The following is a 26,788-nucleotide window of genomic DNA, read 5'->3' as shown; positions in this document are numbered from 1 at the left end:
ACTTAACTTGGAACTTGAACGAAGAAAAAAAAACTGAAAATTGGATTTTTGCCAAAAATTTTCACAAAACATTAAAATTTCAGGAGAAATAAACCAAGTCCAAGTCTTTAAAAATTGTATCTCAAAGATCTGTGTAAAATTTCAAGAAAATCGGTTGAGTAGTTCTCTAGAAATCTTGGCAACTGACTTCAAAAACACAGCACTTAGCATAGCTAGCCTCAAGCGCATAAGTTCTTCAGGCTGTATCTACGAAACTATTACTCGGATCAATTTGAAAATTTAATATTCCAGAGACAATAGATAATAATAATTAATAAGACAATAAAAAAAAATCGATTCTTGGAAACTCGCAAACTGATGTAATCCCTTAATGTTAAGCAGTGCTCTCGTTCACTAACTCTATGCACTTTGGTTCTGAAATGTTATGAGCTTGATTTATAGGAAATAAATTCTAGAATATAAAAACGGTTTAGAATTCCTTGGGTGGAATTTACTTATATATTTTCCTCGTCATATATTATTGTTATGAAAGCTGGATTTTCGTACTTTAATTGAGTCCTCTTCTGTTTTTTTTTACTGTTCAATTTCAACCTTAACGTTTGCTTCGCTCCCGGAGTATTTAAGTCTAATAACTCGTAGATTAGGGCGTATAAGCAGTAGTTAGGCTATCAAAACGGCTATGCTCTGAGTAATTTATTGTGAGTGTACAATAATTTTACATGTAAATAAAATAACCATTTTCACAAAAATTTCCTCACAAAAACAATTTTTGTTTGAAAGTATTAACACTTGTTTGAGAAAATCTTATCTATTACGATATCACCCCAGAATAGATATTAAATATTATATATTTAGGAACAAAAAAAATTAAAAATATTTCAATTAAGGTTGCCGCATTCCTGAAAGGTGACAAAAACCTTTAAGTTAATTTCCACTTATTAAAAGAAACACCTAAAATGTGATAACTTTTTGATTCAAACCAAAGTTATTATTCACAGACCTACTTAAAACTTAATTCGAAATATTCAAAATAAAATTTTTATATTCGCATGAAAATGTATTAACATAACAGTAGCCGCTGAGGTTTCCTAATTTTTATCTGCAATACAACGTACCATTTTCATAGTACGAACATAATACCAGAAAGTCTAAAGTTGAATCGGTTCTTCATTTTATTAAAGTTCTTAACAGTTAAGTATTCCCACTGCCGTAAATGCACCTGCACACATTTTTCCAACTCTTTCATACCATTACAACTTTTCAGCTACTTCATAACCACAACTCTCTGCTGTGTTAATTTGATTAACACCGTAATTATGTGATATTTCCACGATTTAAATGCGCTTCATTTTTACTTAATTGCCTTGTCCCAACTTCCGCTAGGTGCGTTGTGCATTGTGGCACACAATGATTGGCATATGAAATCGCAATTTTACGCTCCCTTTAGCAAGTGATGAATGCGGGTGGCAACATCGCACGTGAAAAGTGAAGCATCCATTTCATGCACAACAAGCCGAGTTGCGGGCAGCGACAACGCCGCGAAGTACAAATAAATAATAAGCCACAATCGAGACGGCAGCTTCATGCCACTCGCATACGCATCAGCATGCTTAATAGCAATCACTACAGCAATTATAATGAGACCAACAATGCAGAAGTCACAAGCGAAAGACGGCGAAGAGTGAACTACATCATTTAACTGCAATCGAATATGTAAAGCATATATTTTACTCAACAAGGCGGCAGTAGAGCGTTTGTAATGTGCATTCACTTAGCATATATCGGCATGCATTTTATGCATGTGTATCTACGAGTATGATAGCCATATGCACACATTATAAGTTGTCAATGCAGTCGTAAATACGCACCGGTTCGGCGAAAGACATCATGTCCAAGTGAAAAATGAAGCACCAAAATCATTTATTCAACATTATTATTCCGCCAATTAATTCATAATAGCGCACACGCAGTCGCCTTAAAATTCAGATTCGAGTTCGTGTTCGCCAGTGGTCGCTGCTGCCACTGACATACAAAATATGCTGGCCGGTGGCGAGTGTCACCCAAGCGTTCTTAGCTTGATCCTTTGCAAATTTGCAGTGTTTTTTGAGTGCGCCATGAATTTTTGTGGTTGTAATGAGATAAGGTGCATATTCAATGATCTTTTCAACGAAGTGTCTTATCAGGACTGAAATACATAATTTATTTATTAATTATTTAAGTTACTTTTAATAGGAGTGTTCTGAGCAAGTGCTGTTCACTTTATGGCAAACAACAACGCAATTCTTAGAAAATATTTATTGATCTCTTAGTAAGAATAGAATAACTGTATTCATTTATGTTCCACATACAGAAAGCCTTAAAAGTCTTGTCAAAATTGAACGACCTTAGAAAAGCAGTAATATCTTGTGTTTATAAACAATTTATTTAATTTCTCTTACCTATATCATATTCAACAGCTGAAATGAGCACTAGCCCCTCCACCAGACTCCTTTTTCTGAGTTGAATTTTAAGGCGAAGCATATGCTTGAGCTTTAGTAGCAATAAAATATTATATTTGCTGATATTCCATGGGAGTAATCTTCTTTTTATCTTTTTGGAACATTTTTTCTGCAAAACTATATAGTCTCTTGATAGCAGTAAAAGTTTTGGGACGACAAAAGGGAGCTGAGTCCAATCAAAAATAGTTGCGAGGCAAAGCATTTTACTAAAGCTAGCACGATCATCTCATTACAAGTATATCAATTTAGGTTAGGTTAGGTTAGGTTAGGTCTTACGACTGATCCACAAGGAGGTGGTTCATCCTTAGGCTAATTAAGTCACCCTTATAAAGACTGTTAAAAACTTTTGCAATAGGATAATAAAACTCGAGAAAGTACGTTCCACCTATCACCCGTCTGCTATGTTCTTTTATTTCTATTTTCGCTTAATGATCTAGACGACGAAGTGAGACCTGTGATATCTTAGTCGTGTTTTCTCAAAGGCTGAACATTAAAGAAAGAGCTTCTGATCAAATCAAATTAGGTTTTAAGAGGAATTTCCGATTCATCACGGATAATGTCAGGTTTACGTTAACCAGCTTCGTTAAAATTGTGTGCTTTTTTCATCTTGAGCTACTCTAAAAGCATTTTGAGGCCTCTTGAAAATCTGGTTATCTTTTGTACAAAGTTTAGACAAAAAAAGTACAATTATTGGGAACCTTCTCTAGCAGCCTTTTTTAATATCATTGACCACGGGCATTTCAAAATACCGTTCGCCGTTAGTGGTAGAGTTGACATATAAATCAAGCAATGCAACATTACAACTGAATATTTGCACTTACATATATTCACCGTTGTATATACGAGTATGCATTTGTGCTCACTCGTAATTGCATTAAGCACACGCACATGCATACGTGGCGCATACACGCCTATAAATCCTTGATTGTCTTGTCACCAATGTCACTGGTGCAATATGCAAACGCAAGCGAGGTACTCCACACAACAACAGCAAATAAAACAAAAATATGCAACAACAATGATAATTCCGTTGCGTGTAAAACGCGCACTTCAAATTAATGCTTTTTATTGGATTTAATTTCATTTCATTTCATTCTTCACGCGCGCTGCGACAGACAACTCTTTCATGGTTTACTAACCGAAGGGCGCAAAAGTTAATAACAACAGCAACACCGGCAACCATGTTGCACAAAACAAGAATAAAAATTGTAATTTATTGCCGCTGCGTAATTGTAATATGCGTGTAAATGCGCTTATCCAACACAATTCATCTGCCGTTTCGTCAGGCCATTCATTTTCCGTACGTGTGCATATTAATCCAACTGTTGCACGACAAACACTCAGGAGGAGTGTTGAAGGAAGGTGTGTTCGAGTGTATAGGAGCTGCAGGAAAGCTGAGAAAAACGATAAACTCATAAAATAATATCAATAATCATAAAAACAACGGCGTTTTATTTTTATTGTAATTGCATCCGAAATCAGGTCGGAAATTGAGTGGTGTCCGATTGACACGCAATGTCGAGCACCCACCATTGAATTATTCATTGCTCGAGCTCTTGTTGTCACCTTAACAGAGATGTGCATCGGACGAGTTCTATCAATTAAATGACATCCGCTTTAATGAAAGCCCGATAAATCGATCTAATGGAAAAGTCAGCTTAGAATTTTTATACATATCTAACTTAATATGCATAAATTATTGTTCTCGAGTATTTTTATCCATACGGACGACATGATCTAGACAATGTAGCCGCTGTTTCTTCATTCGTTGGACTATGTCAATGTCGCCGTATAACTCGTACAGCTCATTGTTCCGTCGAATGCGATATTTCCCGTTGCCAATGCGCAAACGACCATAAATCTTCCATAGACCCTTTCTCTCGAAAACTCGTAACCTCGACTCATCAGATGTCGTCATCGTCCATGTCTCTGCACCGTATAGCAGGACGGGAATAATGAGTGACTCGTAGAGTTTGGTGTTTGTTCGTTGAGAGAGGACTTTATTTCTGAACTGCCTACTAAGTCCGAAGTAGCACCTGTTGGCAAGAGTTATTCTGCGTTTGCTTTAGAGGCTGCCATTGTTGTTGCTTTTGATACTGGTTCCGAAATCCACGAAATTATCTACGACTTCGAAGTTTTGACTGACAACTGTGACTTTGGTGTGTTTATGTGATGTATGTATGGGTTCCAACCCCTGGCCACCAGTCCAGAGCCGTATGGAAGCTCAACTGGTAGTAGTTTCGGCTACGACATCTGACCGTAGACTTAATTCTGGTACCACGGGGAGCAGGAGCCCTTCGAGGTAACTCCAACCGGCTCATGCGGACTGGCCCCTCGAGGAGTATCGTGGTGGTTGTGGTTAAAACCCTAACGCGGGAAGAACTGACTTTCTCAGTTGAATGTGGAGTTGCATTGCAACCGCGTGCCAGACCCAAAGCACGGCAGAGGTTTTAGATGGGCCTCGAACCCGACCCGCCTTGTCCTCATTCACTACCAGAGCCATTTGCGTTGCTACCTATTCCAGTCTGGAGAAAGCATAACTAATGGAGCGGATGTTGAAGATGTTGATGTTGCGCAAATCAGGGATATGTTAAAGAACTTCGTTTTGATGCGGTTTCTAGCGACAGCGGGGTTAATGCTAGTACTCGGTGACGAAGTCTCCTTGCGTGCCTTTATATGTCCATTGTGGCAAATGCCACAAAGACCTAGTCCTTGTCCCGTCTATCACATTTCTTTGGGATGTCATCCTTTAGGACATCAGGTCAGCGACACCTTCCTAATTTAGGTACCGTACATTTCAGGTGCGTGCCCGTAAAACGTAATGCTTAATGCGTTTTCAATGGTAGCCATCAAAAGAGCGTCTCACATCCGAAGCTGGTTGCTTCCTTTCATAAGGGATGTTTTTTACGTGGCGGGTCCCAAACCCAGCGAACATGTTTCGCCTTCTCACTTTATCTCGCCATCAAACGGATGTTCTTTGGCTACCCAGAGAATACTTAGTCTAAGTGCGGAGGTCGTGAGCTACTTCAGCCATATGAAAAAGAATCGTTTCTGGCCACTCGCAAGTGAATGGCGCTGAGAGAACTTTTCTTTCTTGCGTGAACTTCTACACATGACTCCATCCTACGTATGGAAATAAACAGAAGTCATACGACAAGTCATCACTTGTCACGATGTCATAGAGAAATTTCGAATCACCACTATAATTGAGTTTCATCGCCAAAAAATTATTCAAGTTCATTGAAGCACTGTTGTCGAATACATAAACGTCGAAAGTTGGAAAGTTATAGTGCGAAAAGCTACTTAATTTAGTTCAATTTTAGTGTGGAGATGAATATTTTAAGTTACAGTAAGCAACGCTTGCTCGTCGAAACGTTCTGAGTCAAAAATATGAAATTTTACGATAAGGTGGTAAGTTGTCAGATTACCAGACTAGGTTGCGAAATCCCGGCAAATAAAAGACAACCCTCGTATATTGTTTTTACAGGTAAAATATCATTCTTATAACATCTCGTCGCTACTGTTGTTGTAAGGCATATCTACATTTTGTTTCGATGAATGGTAGGATAATTGAAGTTATCAAAGATAATCAAAGCTCTCTGACGGTAGTTTTAGAAAATGAGCTGTTTCAATGAGTTCGGGTCGGGGTCGGAAAAGATTGTTAGCTGAGCATGCTGCAATGTATAGGTAAAAACGAGGTTACGTCGCATATATTGGGTAGATATATTCAGAAATCTAGTCGGAAGTTTAATCCACTACAAGATTCAGGGCGTAATTTCTTAGGAGCCACTCTGGTAATTTCAAGGATGTTATTCTCCGGAATGGCTTCAATTACTTCTGAAAAGCTTGCAGCTGCTTCATCAACTATTGTTGTTTCCACGTAATGGGAATTGGTCAGATCCGTAACATATGTATACCTTCTCTTAGGAAAATGGTGAGCTACCTGTTTCAGGAAGCAAAGTGAACAGTGGGCATTTTGGCGAGAACCTCAAGCATCGAGACGTTTTAATGAAATTAATCACACTGTGAGAATGAATGCACAATTTTATTTGTTGGAAAATTCTGGTTTACCTCACAGCGGTGATATTATGATTTGTGTATATTCTGTTACTCACGTAAAAGGCTGCAAAGCTTCCAGTCACTTATTCACATCGGCAGCCACACAACCAAGTATAACAATTGCATCTAACAAATTCATTTTTTTGCGGTTATGTTTGTGGTTAGCGCCTTTTTGGTGGCGCTATGTACCAATATAGTCAAAGCAGCAAACATGATGAGCATTTTCTTCGCCTACAGGCCACACATTTGCTGTCACCCCAACGGCGGCTCTAATAGCTACTAGATACTGTATAGCGCGGCGCATTATCATTTAATTCGTTTAGTAGAGCGTGAAAATGTGCGCATTGTTTGCGAAAGCGTGGTGAAGAAAACAATGAATGGCTGAAGGAAAAAATTGCAAAAAATTCTGAGAACGAAGATAAAATAAGAATCGAAAGAGACATGATAGAGAAGTAGTGAATAATTAAATGGGATACGGAAGTAGCATTGCATGTAGACGCGCTGTCATTAAAGCTTTTACATGCTCATACTTAGTGCATTCCAAAATATAACGGCATTGTAGTTGGAGTAAGACCAATTAGACGGCGGTAAGAGTAGTGGTTGAAGATATGTGTCTAAATGGCTGTGAGAACAAAGAAGTTCGAAAAAAATGTCATTTTCAGTCTACCACAAAAACCATTATATTGAATAGAGTATATCAGTTAGATATGTCATATAGAAATAGATATGCCTGCTGGCTGGCTAGCCAAAGTCATTGTCTGCCAGTCAAGTAACCAACCATCCAACCAACCAAATGGAATGACAGCGGGAGAATTGATTGTCCTTCCAACAGCCTCAACGTTTGGCGAAATGGCGAAACGCTGCAGAGAGCGGATAATATTAGCGACCGTCCGCAAAATGGCTTTTGTTCGCAAGCAATTTTTCGAACGCGAAAAAAGAAATTTGCAAAACTTTAAAGCACACTGCTGATACCTCCACGAGCCTCGCTAAATCGCCCACGACAATGAACGATTATCCCGATGCTATCTATCCCGCACGGGCTGTCTAACATTTGTGCTTACAAATTGCTGCAATTTTTATTTTTAATCTTCATAATACTTTAAGTGCAGCAACTCAAGTGTGAAAATATGAAAGCTCTTAGAGCATTTGCATATAACTTAGACAATCACTTAAATACAGTAATGTAAGTGCATTGAAGTATTTGTATATCTGCTAAACTCTATACAAATACGTACAAACTTTTTGCCATAATTTTCTGTACTCATCAGTTGTTGTAGTTGTTTGTGTTCGCCATGGATACTACTAATTTCACTTCATCGCGGCGCTAATTGGCTTAGCAAAAGTTTAAATTCGCTGGAATACTTAGTAATTTGTTACTTGCGCTGCTGTAGAAGATCCCTTCGCTCCAGACGTCTACACAGTTTGCTGCTTGGTTGGCTGGCTGGCTGGTCGGCTGTGTCTGCTCAATTTGCCTGATTGCTGCGTTGAAAAAATTTAGCTGTAGGCTGGTGAAGGTACGCGTAGATGCGCCTGTAGGGCTTTTTAAGACTTTTATTGGTTGTTAGTTTTAAATGTAAATAGCATCGTCAATCACAATTTTGTAATTATACGTCATCTCTAGTATTTTCAATACCTTCAAGAAGAGTAATCATATTTAATTAATGCAATATATACATATGTATATATATCAACCAAAACAAATAAAAACTTCAAACAATTAATCTGAACAACTCAATTTAGAAATTCAAACTAGAGAACATGGATTAAAAGACTGTGAAGAGTTTTGACTCACCAGAACTTGTAAGAAATCAACACTCATATACTTGTATATATATAATCAATATACATATATAACCTTAAAACAGTATGTAAGGTGCGTTATTCACGGTTTTTTTACAATTGAGATATTTATACTGATTAATTACAGTACACAAATCAAGCACAGAAGAAAATATCGATGTTTTTACAAATAGTGGTTTAAGGAGTGCCATTTTTAGTATAAAAATTGTCATAATTGGACAAAGCTATCAGCTACCGAATATATGGAGCCCAGTACCTAAAGCATCGACAAATTAGAGTGATTAATTAATGAAAATCGAAGTACGTATTTTCTGGTAATAAACTACCTTTGTGTGATATTCATATCTTATCTTATTCATTATTTTATTCTTTAAAGAAATCATATTTCTTTTAAGCTTGAATATGAGCGAATTAAATACAATAATAATAACCCATAATAAAAATCAATTACACGATTTTTTTGCTTCATTTGAATTCTTGGTTATGCCACTGCTATTATTTCGAACACAGTTGTATATTTAAACATCGTGTTAATTCTTCCCATAACTCCCAAATACCAACTATAAGGATTTTCAAATTTTCGGTTCGGCTTCTTAGTGAAACTCAGAGAGCATTTTTCGTAATGCCAAGATTAGATAAAACCGGCTTACATATGCTCAATATAACGTTTCAAAACTTTCTCTTGCTTTTATATCGTATATATCGTTCAATATGTAAGACACCTAAGAAAGTGAAAGTATAGTAATAGATATTCTCTGGTTTATTGCCGAAAATGGTAAAATCGGTCAAAGAAATACACAAACTCCATTACACTATAATACTATGAGCACAAAATAGTAAGACTTTGTTCATAATTTAAAAATCTTAAGTTATTCTTCAAAAACTATGTTGTCCCCCTCAAAGTGATACCCTTGTTTCAATACAAAACTTGTAACAGTTGCTAAAGTCAATTTTCGAAATAACTTTCAATGAGTGCAGCGATTCACGTTTAAGATTTTCAATTGACTCAAAACGGTTGCTCCGGAGCAGTCGTTTGAGTTTGCTGAATAGAAGTCACACGGAGCTTAGCATGTTTTTTCGGCTTCGGCTCACATCGTCTGTTTCCGGGGCATAAGCATAGATCCAAGACTCATCCACAGTAATAATACGTTTCATGATATCCTGGTAGTGGGAAACCATTATTTCACAGAAGTTATGAAAGATTTTGGAATCGGAAATCGTGCTTTCACTTTTCTTAAGCAGAAAGAATCTTTCAAACTGGTTTTCGCAGATGCTTCCGATATTCCAACTGACTGTGGATGTTGATGGCCGTTTTGAACGTAGTTCGTCGTCAACACGTTCTCGACCCTTTTTCAATAATTTTTATCAATCAAAAACCTTTGCTCATCAGCTCATCAGTCAATTAAAAACACTTGCTCGCTACAAACAATTATCATCGAAGGTCTTTTTCAACATTCTGAAGGTTTCGGCACCAGAAAATTGGTTCATCACACAAAATTTTGTGGAACTTCTTTGTTGAATAAAATCACTCATCGTGAAAATCGCCGAATGCGCTTTATATTTCAGAAAGACGAGCGTATACTAAACTCTAATGATTATTTTGATGTGACATTTGGTCCAGATGTCACTGGCAGTCGTAAAAAGTTTTCTATTTTTTCCCACAGTTTTTTCATTATTGTAGCAGACCTTATGTCAAGGTTGTCGATCAGTGTGAGATTTATGATCACTAAATTGTATGGAAACATGTTCTAGAATGTATTAAAGTAATGTCAAACGTTAGTGCAATCAGTATAGACCTCACCTTAGCTCCAATATACCCGATACAGTGATGTGGGTTTTTTCACCTTACTGTAAATATTTTATATCAATCAAAGTATTTGATACGTATTTCAGTGAAATTAAATTATAAAGTTTTCTTAAAAATAGCCTCTATGATGGGTTTACATCTTTTATATCCCAAAAAACAACATCAAATTTTAACTTAATTATTTCGAACGGAGCGAAATATAGTAGTGAAGCTATTTGTGTCGACGACCTAAAGTATCCACTCATATTTTGTAAACATGCGAATATTGAATTCTGTTTTAATATACAATTTTTTCATTGCCTTAAAATATGGCTACGACTTTGATATCTGAAAATGCTCAATTACACCCAAACGTACTTGTTTTCTTATTACGAACTCTTCCAATTTACTTACACTGTATTTGGAACACAGTAATAGTCAGTAATTCAGTAATTTTTAACGAGTAAAGTGAAATTACAATTACTTTTTGAACAAGCCAGGCAGTGTATTTGACAAAATTTTGATGAATCCTGGCTCTTAACACAATAAAACAATATTAAGTAGGAAACATTGAAATCTGTATATATTAATAAGTAACTTAATTCACTTCTTTCTGACATCAAGCATCCTAAACTTTTTTTTATTTTTTGGCACGAGAGCTGAACTCAAGTCATTAGGCCTTAATGAGACGAATTATAGTGATTACTCTTTTGAAGGTAAACCGGCATTATTTCGGAATATTATCTAGGTGCAAGAAATTAAATATTTAGAGACTACTTTTGATTTAATTCACATTCAATATTTTTTGTTGTTTTGTTGGCAAATTACGGTTTCTCAAGAGCTAAATTTTTCAATTTGTATATGGCTGATACTGATTTATATTCTAAAAAAATATTTCACAATTTTTATGAGATAAAAAGACTTAAAGCTTAAGAATTGTCCAAGTGAACTTAGGGTCTTGGCATAATACGAGGCAACGCTGCCACTGACTGAAAATAATAACAATATGTAGACTACAATGATGGAAGTAAGTGACAGTTTAAACTCTATACTCTGATATGTTAGTTTCTCCAGATGTTAAAAAAACATCGATTATTTGGATGTATACGTAATAGCTCGCACTTTATTGTAGTTTGGATTAATGGTTCGTAGAAATTTACAAGAAATTCGTTTGGCGAATTACGTCTCTATTTCGGATTATGAAATTGAGTATTTTTACAATATATAAGTAACTCTTATTAAATTGTCATGTTCAAGGAGAGCTATTTGCAGTAACCATATAAATTAAAAATAACATAGATGCTGCAATCAATCGAAAAATATTTTCAAATGTGTGTAGTATATGAAATGCTCATAATTAATTACAATTTGTTTCAATATATGTACCTTTACTTTTGTAGCGCTGTAAATTGATGATTTGAGTAAAAATTAAACTATCTCGACTACCCTTGGAACATACCATAATTCTCGGTTTTGGTGAGTCATTTTATAACTCACACTATCTCAACCATTAATACACGAGTATACATATAAGCGACCAAAATGTCTTACCTATTTTTTGAATTTTTTTCAGGACTTTTCTCAGACCGTAAAGAACAGCGGAAAATCTTGAGCTCACGAGAGATGAATCACTTATGTAAACAAATCTTATAAATTCGGAGTAAACAACTTCAACACTCATTAGAAGCAAAGTGCTTTAATAGCCGTGAAAAGTGCTATATTGGACGTATTCGTTAGTAAAGTAGTTGAATCAATCGAGCCGAGCAACCAAACATACAAGTCCTTTTCAAAGCAGCAATGCTACTGTACTTTACGCTATGCTGTTCAATACGGAGCTTTAACGAGAGCTGAGTGCTTTTCTGCGTGTTTAAAATTTGTAGAACGGAAGTTAGCTGCTAGCGTTTGACATAGCATAGCATAGACGTAGCAATTAGCTATAACGCCCATTCGGCCATAAGGGCGACATATGTTTACAAGTTGAATGGACTTGAGCGCCTTGCAACTTCAAATGCATATTTGGAAACTTCTGTTGATTGGTAAGTGTTTAACCATAACAAGAACTTTAACATAATTTTAAATTTTATTTAGCTTTAAGCGGATAAAGTTATCTTAATTTTTTATGAAATGAGTATTAGGATATTTAAAAACTTGTTATAATATCAATATTGTACTAAATTTTATAATCGAACACTTTAGTATCCATCGCTTGTAAGCCACAGGAAAATACAATGTGCTTTCCAAAGTAAACAGGACTTTAAAAAAAGCAGAACGACTATATCAATTTATTTTATTCAAGATAGTCTCCTTCTGCTTCAATACAGCTTTTTGCAGGGTCCAAAAGCATGTCGAACGAGTGTTTTAGCTCGTTGGCCGGTATGGCCGCCAGTATGCCGGTGCAAGCCTTCCGAATGGCTTCTACGTCTGCATAACACTTTCCTTTCATGGGCAAATGCATTTTTCCGAAAAGGAAGAAGTCGCATGGTGCCACATCAGGTGAATACGGGTGGTGGTTAATGGTTAAAATGTGATTTTTGGTCAAATAATCGTCCTTCGAATGTTGGATTCTGAACAATTGCCGGTGATCACGGATTTTGATTGGCCCACATGTTGTGCGTCATTTGTGTCCTCACGATCACTTTGAAAACGTTAAAACCACTTGTGCACTCTACTACGGGATAGGCAATCATCGCTATAAACTTGTTTCATCAAATGAAACGTTTCGGTTAAAGTTTTACCAATTTTAAAACAAAATTTAATGTTGGCTGTTTGTTCGAAGCTCATTTTCGCACCGATAACACAAACATACCGACACTTAAAACGCAATAACTTCACTTCCAATCAATGTCATAAAATTCTCACTAGACAATCGATAAGGATATCAGATTCAGACGCACCAGTCGACATTTAGCCGCCACCAGGTGAGCTAGATTCAAAAAGTCCTGTTTACTTTGGAACGCAGCTTGTATATCCGAAGTATAATATATAACGCTGCCATATTGAACTAAGATAAGAAGTAAAAGTTGTAAGAATGCTTAACAATATAAAGAGCTTTTCAAAAAATTTAGTTTGCAACTACTCCAATACAATATAATAAAGCTACAAGTAATTTATTAGGGTTTTGCTTTATCTTTCCTAAATCTGTTATACTCTCGCAATATGTTATCTAGATCACTGGTCGGCAAACTTTTACTTACGAATTATATTATGTATTTCTTAATGTGAGCGTGTTAAGAGCTGCTCAAGTCAATTCAATTTAGAACCGTCACCGATTTCTTAGCAATTTTTTGTTTGTTTTTTGTATGACAAAGATAGGCAAACATATTTCAGAAACTCCTAGTCGAATACAAGTATATAACACAGTGATTCTATTTTTGAATAAAGATTGTAAGTATGTGTAACAAAATAACACTACATTTACGCCGGCAAAATGACATTGATGACTATCTAAGTCAGCTGTTAAGATATATAATTTGTTACATAGCATCACCTTGGATCGGAGAATAGGTGTTGAACGATTGCATGAAGAATTTTAATCTGTGGTTTTCAGGACGAAAATAAATTTAATATGGACGGACCAGATGGCTTTCATAAATATTGGAGAAATTTGAAAAATGAGCTCCTTAAGACCGTTGTTTAGTCGTGTAACGTTCTAATGTTACTAGGCCTGAACTGTCAATTATCAATTTCTTTTTTATACTCTTGCAACCAGTTGCTACAGACTATTATGGTTTTCTGTACGTATCACTTAAAACTAAACGAGATTGATTGCCATAACTAAGTACTAAATTAAGACATAAAACTGTAATTCGGCACAGGGGATCACTCTGTGGGCAAAAACTTTTGAAAAAGTGGTCGTGGCCCCGCCTTCTACTAAGTTAAATATCTCCTAACACATTAAAGCTACAACAGCCAAATTTTCTGGGCGGAAATATTATAAGAACTCTTACCGACAGTGTGAAAATGGATGAAGTCGGAAAAAAGATCCGCCCCCTCCCCATATAACGGTACTCTTTAAAACCACTAAAAGCGCAATAAATCAATAACTAATTACGTCAGAGACATTAAATTTTACCAACGAGATGGTAAGAATTCGCTTTATGGGAGCCGGTGTGAAAATTTAACCAGGGCGTGGCACCGCCCAGTTTTTGGTGAAATTCCATATCTCGAGACCCGACCAACCAAATTTTAGTATGTGGCATTCTTCTTACATTCTTATGTCACGTTGTGAAAGTGGACGAAATCGGACTACAATCATGCGTACTTCGAACATAAAACAATTTTAAATTCCACTTGATAAAACTTTGCACGAATAATGTCTTTAGTGTGTGACATCTTATGACCAAAAATTGTTTAAATCCAATAAAAACTGTTCGAGCGCCTAAGTACCAAATATTTAGACCCCGGTACCCATAGTTGCATAATAGTGATATGCATAACTGAAATTAAGAGATAATCCTTCTCTTATAATGGTATATCTGTTTGTCAAATTGGGTTGAATCGATTCAATACTTCACTGAGCCTCGTATACCTAATACATTATAATGATTTTCGAACTTCCAGTTGACTTTGTACCGCATATATCGGCCAATATGTGAGTTATCCCAATGAAAATGTTTTATTTTACCCATGTTTTACTTATAACAATGTATATTTGTGCCTAAAACGTGGCCTAGCCTCTATATACGATCAGGATTTTCGAATAGCCGGCTGGCTTTACTCTATATTGGTTTTACACCTTAAAGTATTTCCCTGGCGTTGATTCTTGCAAGTTGCAAGAGTATAAAATGTTCAGTTGCACCCGAAATTAGCACTGCCTTGCTTGTTTTAATCTATGGTAATAACGTTGACGTTACATTGGGTCAATAATGTAACATCAAAGCTGGGATTTGGAACTTAGTGCCTTTCGGTTTTATACATTATACGAGATGTACAAATAAAAATTAATTATTACAAATTTCCGCATATGTTTTTAAACAGCAAGAAATTTAATATAATAATGTATATATGTATTTTTTATAGCTTAATTTACTAGAAAAGTGGTTGTTGCAAACTTTCTACACAATAATAACAATTCTTATAATGAAATTGTTTATTAGATCTCGTATTAATAATTAATTGTTGTTGTTTTACACTCAACCCAGTTTAAGAGCCTTATCGCGTTGGGTTGGCGCGTGTTATTCTAACCGCTCAAACAGCGAACCAGACAAGTATCAAATTTCGTAAACATCCGCCGAGTAGAGTAGGTGTCCATGGTGAGCCGAAAAGTAGCGTAGCGAATTAAGGTGAATTAGAGTAGAGTTAAGTGCAGTTGAAGCAAAATTTAACTCATCACCTAGTTTTTGTTGTTGCAGTGGTTGCAATAATGAAGCATTTGGAAAGTTTCCTAATTTTTGCAACTCGGAAAAAATTGGAGTAGGCATGCGAGAATTAAAATCTGTGAAGTACTTATTACGGTAAAGTGCTGAGAAAGCGGCTTTTCTCCACTACAAGCTTGTTTTGCGTGCGTTGCGGTTTGGCGCTGTTACCAAAATACAAACACACATTTGTAGATGCGCATTAATGTATGTACGTGCAGCATCCTAATTTACACTGCCATGATTTGCACCAGTTTGCTAACTCTCTGCTTCTCTGTCGCTGTTTGTTCATAGTCAGTTTCTGTGCGCGCAGGTGTTTGTTTATTTACTAGACGAGCAATAAAATTTTCGCTGCTAACCAAATCATGATTCTCCTGTATTTGCGTTTGAGGTATTTATTTGAAAAGTAGAGAAGATGCCGTGCGAAAGCATGCTAAAGTTTCAAGCGCACTTTTATTTTTGTTGTTTTACTTACCACTTTAAACTGCGTTCGCTGCTGTAGTTCTTGCAACACTGTCTTACTTTATTTGTGTATTTGCCGTAGAAATTTCAACCGATACTTAAATTGCTGCAATTTTCTTCTGAAACTGTGAAGCATACTTGTAGGCGCTTAATTAGTAAACCATAGCATTTCAAGTGCATTCGGCGTTCTAGTCACTTCCATTGCTTCGCTTCTGCGAAAACTCATCTCAACTTTTTGTTTTCTTTTCACAGCAACTCGGCTATTTCACTATCTGCTTGAGAAGAACAGAGTGTAAAATAAACATCTAGTTCATTACTTCGCCTAAAGTGGGCAGGAGGTCTTAAAAACTAGTCATGAGCAGTATTGCCTCAAGTGTGACGATATTTATTTAGCATAAATAATTTAATATTAGCTTAAAATTAAAACAATTATTTAGCTTGATAATGAGAAAATAAGTTGAGTATGGAATTTCTCATGAAATAAATAAATAGGTTTATTATAATAAATAAAAATATATTAAAAAAAGTTATTTATTAATTGGAAATGAAAATCCACACTAGCAGAACGGTATTTTGTTAACTTGTTTCTAATTTTTTTCAGCCATTCTGTTAGTAATCATATTATTTTATTATACCTTGTTCCAGCAATATGGTTCAAGTCAGCTACGTGTATGAAGTTTCAACCTCAATAAGGACCAATTTATTTGCCAATTACCTCAGTTTATTTTTCAGCAGATCTAAATAAAACATATATCATTAATGTGTCAGTATGTACTAAATTTCTTACTGCAAATTCCGACATACAATTCTCACCATTAATGTGTTGACTCAGTTTGTAACTAAGAAAAAGATGAGGATGTAAATTTTGTTGTTGTTGTTGTAAAAAGTATATATTGAGGAATGCTGCCGAATTTAGTAATCGCGCCTATTTTTCAACAACTATACATACTTCATTCTTTTTGAGTCATCACAGCCAAGCCGTTTGAACTTACTTTCGCTTTTATATGTATAATGTATTCACACAAAAGTAGTAACCCAACATATTTCCACAGAATTCAAAACTTCATTTGTTGCTAATTATTGGAGAAGCCAATTTTCACCTAAATGTTTCCTAAGACATTGTACGAAATATGACTAAGAAAGGCGAATTTTCAAAACTGGATTCGGGATAGACCCAAGCCAAGAGAATCTAGTGTATCAAATGAAATCACCACATAAGTGGAAATCCGTGTTTGAAGTAGCAGCCAAAATAATGAAGAGAACTACAAATCCAACGGACAACTAAGACACGACACACAAAACAAGACTGGGACAGACAAGAAGTGTTTGGTCACAAACACTGTACGAGTACTAGGGAGGTTATGAGATAAGCCGAAGTAGGGTCAAGCCCAGAGTGTATTATAGTTTTGTTCACATAACGGTTGTACTTACTACCTAAAACTAATAGAGATAGATATAGGGTTATATATATATATATAAATGATGAGGGTGACGAGAGAAGTTGAAACCCGGTTGAGTGTCTGTCTGTTCGTCTGTGCAAGCTGTAACTTGAGTAAAAATTGAGATATCTTGATGAAACTTGATATGTGGGTATGTGGGTTCCTTAATACACAAAAAGTTCGAGTTCGTAGATGGCCGTAATCGGATCACTGCCACGCCCACTAATCGCCATTAACGAATACCTATAGAGTGCCATTACTAAGGACTTAATTAAGATATAAGACTGTAATTTTGCACAGGGTAACGCAGTAGCAGGGGCACCTGTGGATAAAGAATTTTGAAAAAGTGGCTGTGGCCCTGCCCCCTAATATGTTAAGCCGCAAAAGCTACAAAAACCAAATTCCATTAGCGCAATATTTCAAGAAATCCTACTAATAGTGTGAAAATGAATGAAATCGGATGAAAACCCGGCTCACTCTCCATATAACGGTACTGTTCAAAACGCGGTAAATCAATAACTAAGTGCGCCAGAAACGTCGAAACTTGCGGGATAGTATGATAAGGCTTTATAGGGCCCGGGATAAAAATTGGACGATGGGCGTGGCACCGCCCCCTTTTTGGTGAAATGCCATATCTCGCGACCGGCCAACTGATTTCGATAACATTTGGAACGCATCATTATTTTTATATTTCGATGTTACTTTGTGAAAATGAGTGAAATCGGACAATAACAACGCCTACTTCCTGTATAGCACAATTTTAAAATTCACTTGTTTTCCAGTTTTACTTTCCAGTACACAAAGCAAGAAGTAATTAGTATAATGGGATTAAACTTTGTACGAATAAAGTCTTTAGTGTATGCCATCTTAGGACAAGAAATTGTTCAAATCCAAGCAAAACTGTTCAAGACCCTTGGTACCGAATATGTGGACACCAGTACCTATAGTTGACTTTTGAGACAGGATCCTTTTCCTGCAGTAGTAATTCTGTCTATCTAAAATGGGTAGAATCGGGTCAATACTTCCCTGAGTCCCAATATACCCAATATAAAGATTATCGAACTTCCTGTTCACTTTATACTGTTATCTCAATGAAAATTTCAGAACGTATTTTACTCGTAACAGTTTACCTTTGTGCCTAAAATGGATACAATTGGGGAAAAACTTTCTCTAGCTCCCATATAACCTTTAACAGAATTTCCGAACATCCGGCTGATTTTGTATTATGACTATGTATAATGATTTTGGTTTTCGTAACAAATCTTATGCCAAATATATATGAAGGTCAGTGTATAAGTTATATACCTGTATGGCGTATGTATATTTAAAATTGCTTAGAATAAGATCCTCTGGTTGACGTTTTACATCCTAAAGTATTTCCCTGGCTTTGATTCATGTAAGTTTCAAGAGTGTAGAATGTTCGGTTGCACCCGAATTTAGGTCTTTTTTACTTGTTTTCATTAAATTTACTCATTTTTGAATAGCTGTAAGTTGTTTTCAACTTCCCCGAATTAAATTTTTTTTGGTAAATGAGCTTAAAATCAATCCTTTTCAACACTATATGGTATGACACAATGTGATTGGTAGCATCGGAAATATATGACTGCAACAACATTTATTGACAAAATACGACTACCCAATATATTGCTCTTTTCTCTACAAAAAGCCGCTAATTTGTTGAAACCACCGATATCAGACCAATATAGCATATACATAGTCGTTATACAAACCGAACTATCGGATTCAAGTGCTTGTATGCAAAATGTTTTCACTTGATAAGATATCTTCAATATCAAGCTGTCATACAAACTGACAGATTCGAGTCAAGTCCTTATATGAAAAACGTTTTGATTTGTCGAAATATATTCACGACATTCGGCAAAAAGTATTACCCAAGGCAATGCTATAATCCTTGATGTATTTTTTGGATGGACCACAACAGGTTATAGCTGTCATGCAAACTGATCAATTCTCAGTTCTCAGATCAGTTCTTTTATCTTCTTCTATATCTTTAGTGTTTGAGAAGGGTATTATAGCTTTGGTGGAACCGAAGTTAACACTATTTTAGGCCTTTACATATTTATTGTTTTATATTAGAATACGATTGTGCTTAACTTTGTAATACATATACATACACACATAAAAAGTTTGAAGGAGAGATACAACATTTTATTTAATAAATAATTATATGCAATATGCAATCAAAGATGGATTGGCTTTTTGCTGCTCTTTAAATAATAAATTAAAAGAAATGTTGTCAGTTATATCTTATAATTTTTTAAAATAATTAAAGCGTAGAAATTTCGGCAGTTAAAATTTTTTAACTTAATTGAATCATTGAGACCAATATCTTAAGGGGGTATTCTGGTTTAGAAGTCCGAATTTTAGGTATTTTTTTTGGACGCGATAAAAAAAAAATCAAAAATTATTTTGACTATCCATTTTTTACATGTTTTTTATTAATATTCTAAGAATACAAAATATTAATAATAGAAAAAAATTAAATTTAAAAAAACTGCATGTCGGCGAAGTAGAGACCAATGAAACAATGGCTTGTCCTGGTGTGCAGGATATAAACCCTTTCCGTGACCTAAAATTAAAATTTATGCGAAACCCGTGAAGAATAAAAGTGTAGTTATCGCCCGACGAAACGTTTTGAAAAAAAAAAAGAATTTTTTTACAAATGGTGGAGGTTTGTAAAAAAGTTTCGTATTTTCCTTGTTTTTTGTGGTTAGGAATTTTTTAAAAATACAAAAAAAAATTCTTTCGAAAGCTCTACGTAGCGTGATACTATAATGTATAGGAAAACTCTGTGTAAAATCTCATGTGAATTGGTTGAATAGAATTGAGATAAAATACACACCGTTTCTAGAAAAGTAGTTATGAGAAAAACGAGTTTAAAGTTTGAGAACTAGTCGCGCGCAGTCAGAGTCGGTGTCACAAAAGGAGCTTTAACTCGGAAAATAATTTGAATTTCGAAAAACCCTCCTAGAGACATTTTCTTGAAGTATTATTCTATAAAAATATGCAAAAAAATCGATTTTTTCGAATTTCTAAACCAGAATAACCCCTTAAGTGAATATTAGCTGCTTTTAAAAAACATCTTTAAGAATGGAAAAGTATGTCGAGAATCCCTTGCCAAAAACACCCAACGGGCATTAGTAAGTTTTACTATCTTGTACTGAACATTTAATTAATCAAATCACCAAAATTAGATATTACTTACACATAGTAACCAATAAATTTAACATTATGCACTTCCAATAGTTAATAGATATGAATGTTAATAATTCCACATAAACTATTTAGCTTAATTGACATTTTGCACTGGCACAAAATCACTTCGTAGTACTCCAAAGGACTTGGGTATGCATTTACAACGCTCTTAATTAATGAAATTAAAGTAGAAAGCTGCTCATATGCACTGCAACACGTTTCCAGCAATTTACTTATTATTGCCTATTAATATTGCAAGCACAAAAAGCGTATTGCATACCAAACGAGCAAGATTAAATAAACATGTGTGAGTGAGGAAATAAATTTAAGTCGAAGCTATAAATTTCAATAACCTTACTTATGCAAAAAGAAAATTAAATTAATATAAATGACCATACGGTTGGGTATTATGTGGAGTTTCTTTTTTACTTAACTCCCCCGCTTCCCAATCAACTGCACATGCCACAAAACAAGGATTTTACCTATATTTTCCGGTATTACACTGCTAACTGCCATTCATTAAAATCGACTAGTATGATATTAATGAGACTGGTCGGGCTGAGAGGGAGAGAGAGACTCATAGCATACACTAGTCTCGTTGTGAGAAGAACTAGTCCCATGCAGTTTTGCGCGTTAGGTTTCATTGTTCCTTTATAAGGTAGGCTATATTGTTACGTTCGGTGTCTCGATTTTGTCTAGGTTCTGTCCAAAAATAAATTTGCAAATATTAATAGATTTTTTTATGTTTTCAGATCTAGAGTTAATGGTCAAGTGCTGATAAAAAGTTTTTCTGTACAGAAACATTCTCAAAACTTTCGTAAATATAGCTTTAGATAATAAAATAAAGATTAGGCTGGTATGGATGCCGAAGTTGTAATACAAATTAATGAACTTCTGGAAATTTCACGTCCATCATTGAAATATTAATTAATATTTGATGCTGGCGAAGCTTCTATGATACGAAATTAGAATATCATTACAGGGTTACAGGATTCCACTATTCGTGCTCTTTCAGACTAACTAAAAGCAATACAGTGAAATCTTACCCCAACTACATGAATCCGTAAATGCGCAATTTCCAATTTCACTTTAATTTAACGTCCATTCACTCCAGATGACGTACACTGTAGGGTGTTAATAAAGTTATTTATCTGCAAAAACATTAGTATCAGTTTGCTTATACATATGCGTACTGGCGTGTGTACGAGTAAGATGTGAGTATATACTCTTGCACAGAATCCTTTATATAGTTTGCGTCTGCTTCCGCTAACTATTTACGAATGTTATTCACTTACTCGCACACATGTGAATGTATATGTAAGGCACTCCCACCCTTCTGCAACCGAACTTGTATTCAAGCGCACTTCTTGAGTTAGTTTATCAGTCCGTTGCGTGCAGTGGAGGCTAGTGATTGATGACATCGATAAGTTGTTATAAATTGCAATGATTTCTCCTGCACTTTGTGATCCAGTGAACTTGTAGCAGTTGCTCGGTGGCAGCGCCGCTCTTTCCGCACATTTTCAAATCGCCATACACACTTTTCTTTAAACCATCACGCCCGCTCAACAATCGTACTGTTAGCGCGCCGAAAATTTCACGTGCTCACGTAGTCGCCCGCTCCAGCCTTTTGTTTTGCTCTATGTGCCGTTCGGGGTCGACACGTCGTATGCGCAACGTGCATTCAATACTACAAATGTCGGCAACGTTTTATTTGATTTCATCTGTGATTTAGCTGAGAATCTGCGTTGTTTTCTTTTGAAAATTGCCAAGCAATTAAAATAAAGGATGCGTTTTACGTTGTCTTTGCTCAGATCTACCCATAAAAGCGCTTATAGTTTTTGTTGAAGTTATGGTGTTTATTCGTGTTGACCGCAACTCCGCAGCAAAGCTGAAATAAAAGAAATAAAAGCAAATGTTTGCAACTTCAATTACAAGAGAATTCAATCTGGCGTACATGCCATCCCCGCTTGCTAACATACACACACACTTCGGCGTCAGCAGACTTTGCTGCAATCGTTAGCATCGTTAGATTTCCTACTAGTTGCCGCCTGTGGTTCCACGCATTTTATTTGACTCGCTCGGTCGACAAGTGCACCACAGCGTTTTGGTTTTTCTCTAATGCATTATGCATATGTGAGAATGCTCTGGTATTCGTGCACACTATTTCCGAATACTTTCAAATTTCACCATTGCTTTGTCTAATATGCTACCAGCTGCCGCATGCAACGACATAAGGCCCAATGCAAAATATTTTTAGCTAGTTGCCTTGGTATGTCTGTCCGTATATGCAAAGTTTTTTTCTTAAATACTAGTTGATTAAACGCTTGTGTATACCTATGTGATGTTTAGGCCTTGCAGTATACGGAATAGTACAGATATTGCTCCTGTATAAGTACTTTAGTAATTTGGCCCCCACCTGATGTAATAAAGTATTCAAGCAAAAAACCACAACAAATAAGCTGAAACTAATGATTTTAGAGGTTGTGCGTGCTAGGCTTTGAATGAAAAATATAAAATCGTTAATTTCTATCACATGTGCAATACAACTATTCGTTTAACTGTATCTGTAACGTACTCCTCCAATTTTTTTTTCCAATGGAAAACGTTTTGTTAGTTCTTTCATTCGAATTAAGGTTGCTTTAGAAGGAACAACAATAACTTTTGAGAATAACGTTGTCTCGGCTTTAATCGGTCCGATTTTATGACATCGACATGTATGGTATAGTATGCTAAAGTTCTATACAAATACGTGATTTTTATCGTTCAGTTATAGTGGTCCGAAATCGTTGGTTCCGGTGTTGAGTAGCTTCTTGGTCACAAAAGGATCACAAAACCTTAGCAGGTTGATGGACACCTTTAAGAAAGACTCTCCAAATATGAGCTATTAGTTGTAACGGAAGGGTCTTCGGCATAACCATTTTATATATTTTTCTTATTATCTGATAGACAAATTTGTATGTCGCTCCCAACTATTAGAAAGCGAAGAAACTGAATACTCTTCCAAAAAAAAGGTGTATACCGCTTTTTTTTTGCAAATCTAACCGATTAAAAGATATTAACGATTATATTCTGATTATTTTAATTAAACTGTATTATGAAATTATAAATCGGAATTTACTGCTATGGAAAATTGCTACTTAGTTTTTTATTCGTTTAAAATGTTTTTTTTTTATTATTTTTTGGCATTGCAAAGCTCATTTAATATAATGGTTTTCCATTCAGTTATAACTTTGTTAAAGAAAAAAGTGTTTTCCTTAAAATAATAAACGTTTAACTATTAATATCTTTTACACAAATAGATTTAAGAAAAAATCCTTTTGAACCCGATTTGAAGATTTTTCAATTACTTACAAAATCTAAAAAATTAAATATTTTTTGAAATAGAAGGAAGCGATTTATACATTTTTCAAAAAAGGTGTTTTTCTTTTTTAATTAGTTTAGTTTTTTGTTAGCCGGAGGACCATCAATAAAAAGCTCATACTTGGGAGCCTTCCTTAAAGGTGTCTACCAACAAATTTTTCAGAGTGAAAAAAGTGCATTCGTTTATTTCAATCCAGTCTAAAATGCACATATGTACTTGTATATATGATCTGAGTGACGAGCTGAGTTGATTTAGCCATATTCTTCTGATCTGAAATTTTGCACACGTCCTTTTCTCCTAAAGTAACTGCTTATTTGTGGGAACCGCCGAAATTGGAGGATGATAGCATATACATACATAGCTGTAATACAAAGTGAACGATAAAACTCAAGCCATTGTACGGAAAACTATTTTATTTACCAATATCCTTTAATGAAATTTGACATTGCTTATTATCCAAGGCATCGCCATAATCTCTGAAGATGTTGTTTAGATCGGACTACGATAGCATTTAGCTGTCAGAGAAAGTGAAAGATTTAAATTAAGCAACATTTATTTTAAGAAATTTTTCTGTTTTACTGAAATAATAAGCCATAATATATTGTATTGATGGCATAACATAGTATAGCTATACGAAGTATAACTACTATAAAATTATGAATATTCATTTTATTATATTTGCATTAGATTCCCCATAAAACCGAATATGCGTACTTTCATGCAAAAGTGTCTTTGCTTCTTATATTTATACTCTCGCAACAATGTTGCTAACGAGAGTATTATAGTTTTGTTCACATAACGGTTGTTTGTAAGTCCTAAAACTAAAAGAGTCAGATATAGGGTTATATATACCAAAGTGATCAGGGCGACGAGTAGAGTCGAAATCCGGATGTCTGTCTGTCCGTCCGTCCGTCTGTCCGTCCGTCCGTCTGTTCGTCCGTCCGTCTGTTCGTCCGTCCGTCTGTCCGTCCGTCCGTGCAAGCTGTAACTTGAGTAAAAATTGAGATATCATGATGAAACTTTGTACACGTATTCCTTGGCTCCATAAGAAGGTTAAGTTCGAAGATGGGCAAAATCGGCCCACTGCCACGCCCACAAAATGGCGGAAACCGAAAACCTATAAAGTGTCATAACTAAGCCATAAATAAAGATATTAAAGTGAAATTTGGCACAAAGGATCGCATTAGGGAGGACATATTTGAAGTAATTTTTGAAAAGTGGGCGTGGCCCCCCCTACTAAGTTTTTGTACATATCTCGGAAACTATTATAGCTATGTCAACCAAACTCTACAGAGTCGTTTTCTTCAGGTATTTCCATATACAGTTCAAAAAATGGAAGAAATCGGATAATAACCACGCCCACCTCCCATACAAAGGTTATGTTCAAAATCACTAAAAGTGCGTTAACCGACTAACAAAAACGTCAGAAACACTAAATTTTACGGAAGAAGTGGCAGAAGGAAGCTGCCCCAGGCTTTTAAAAATTGAAAATGGGCGTGGCGCCGCCCACTTATGGACCAAGAAGCATATCTCAGGAGCTACTAGACCGATTTCAATGAAATTCGGTATATAATGTTTTCTTAACACCCTGATGACATGTACGAAATATGGCTGAAATCGGTTCACAACCACGCCTTCTTCCAATATAAAGCTATTTTGAATTCCATCTGATGCCTTCTTTGTATAATACGAGTATAAACATTAGGAACCAATGATGATAGCGGAATAAAACTTTACACAAATACGGTATTTGAAAAATATGTAAATGACGGATAATGAAATCTCGATTATCACTTTACCATGCGAGAGTATAAAATGTTCGGTGACACCCGAACTTAGCCCTTCCTTACTTGTTTTTTATAGTAATTTATATTAGTTTGGTTTACAGTAGTTTAACTCCTAGTTATATTTCACTCAAATTATGGTGAAATCTTCGATTATGTCGAATTTTATTTGATTAAAAAATATGAACGACATTATTTATTTTAAAAATATAATTATTAAGCTTTATATGCTATAACAAAGCTCGTAGCCTGTTATGGTAAAAGTTCAACTCTGCAAACTATAATTCGGCTACATTCCCAGAAAAAGTTTACCTGTGTTCTCTTCCTTTTAGTTCAATGCAATAAAAGTTATGCAGAGGAGCAAAAATCTTCATATTTATAAATTTATAGAAAAGGTTTTATAGCGTTACAGAACTTTATAGTATATATCGTGATATAATATGGCTGTAGTCCAGGTATAAGAAGCTTAAGCTGTTTAAGCTTATGGGAAATTATAGTGTGGTGTCGTGCTCCAACTGTTATATTGTTTTATAACAAAATTAACTGAGTATTTTAAACAGTGTCTGCTTTTACTTAACAGATGTAAAAAGCTTACTAGCTTACAGTCCACAAGCAAGAGGGACATATTGTTAACGTTATATTCAAGTAAAATTAAGTTGACTGTTATTAAAGCTATAAAGGCACAGCTTTCATGGCAGCGCTTTGAAACACATAAGACTTTAAGGAAGTTATCTCACCCAGTGGGCATATACTTTATAACCGTAATTTAAGAGAATCAAAAGCTCTTCGGAATAATATAAAAAATTAACAAAAATTTACAATATAAGGCATATTTTACGTATAATGTTTTCAACGAAAAGTTTTAAAATAAAGAGAGCAAAAATAAAGCCGCGAGCTTTGAGCTTCTCTTTACAACGATACTTAATTTTTCTCTTGATATTCGTTGATGAATTCTTTTTTTTTTACTGGTAAGTATGGTTATTACGATAACATAACCTCTTAATGCGATCCGTAATATGTACAAAGCAG

General features: G+C 35.3%; 1 protein-coding gene across 2 annotated transcripts in view; it reads left to right on the top strand.

The window, feature by feature from the left end:
• LOC120768428 (putative neural-cadherin 2) overlaps positions 1-26,788 on the top strand; it is a 572,777-nt gene that overhangs the window by 372,185 nt on the left and 173,804 nt on the right. For both annotated transcript variants that reach the window (XM_040095110.1, XM_040095108.1), the window contains exon 4: positions 11,717-12,179. In XM_040095110.1, coding sequence (XP_039951044.1) covers positions 12,125-12,179 — 55 coding nt within the window. In that variant the 5' untranslated portion in view covers positions 11,717-12,124. The remainder of the gene's footprint in view (positions 1-11,716; positions 12,180-26,788) is intronic.

This window comes from Bactrocera tryoni, chromosome 2 (genome assembly GCF_016617805.1).
Source record: "Bactrocera tryoni isolate S06 chromosome 2, CSIRO_BtryS06_freeze2, whole genome shotgun sequence".
Classification (NCBI taxonomy): domain Eukaryota; kingdom Metazoa; phylum Arthropoda; class Insecta; order Diptera; family Tephritidae; genus Bactrocera; species Bactrocera tryoni.
Note: the sequence above shows the minus strand (reverse complement) of the source record. Positions and strands in the feature narration are given on the sequence as shown.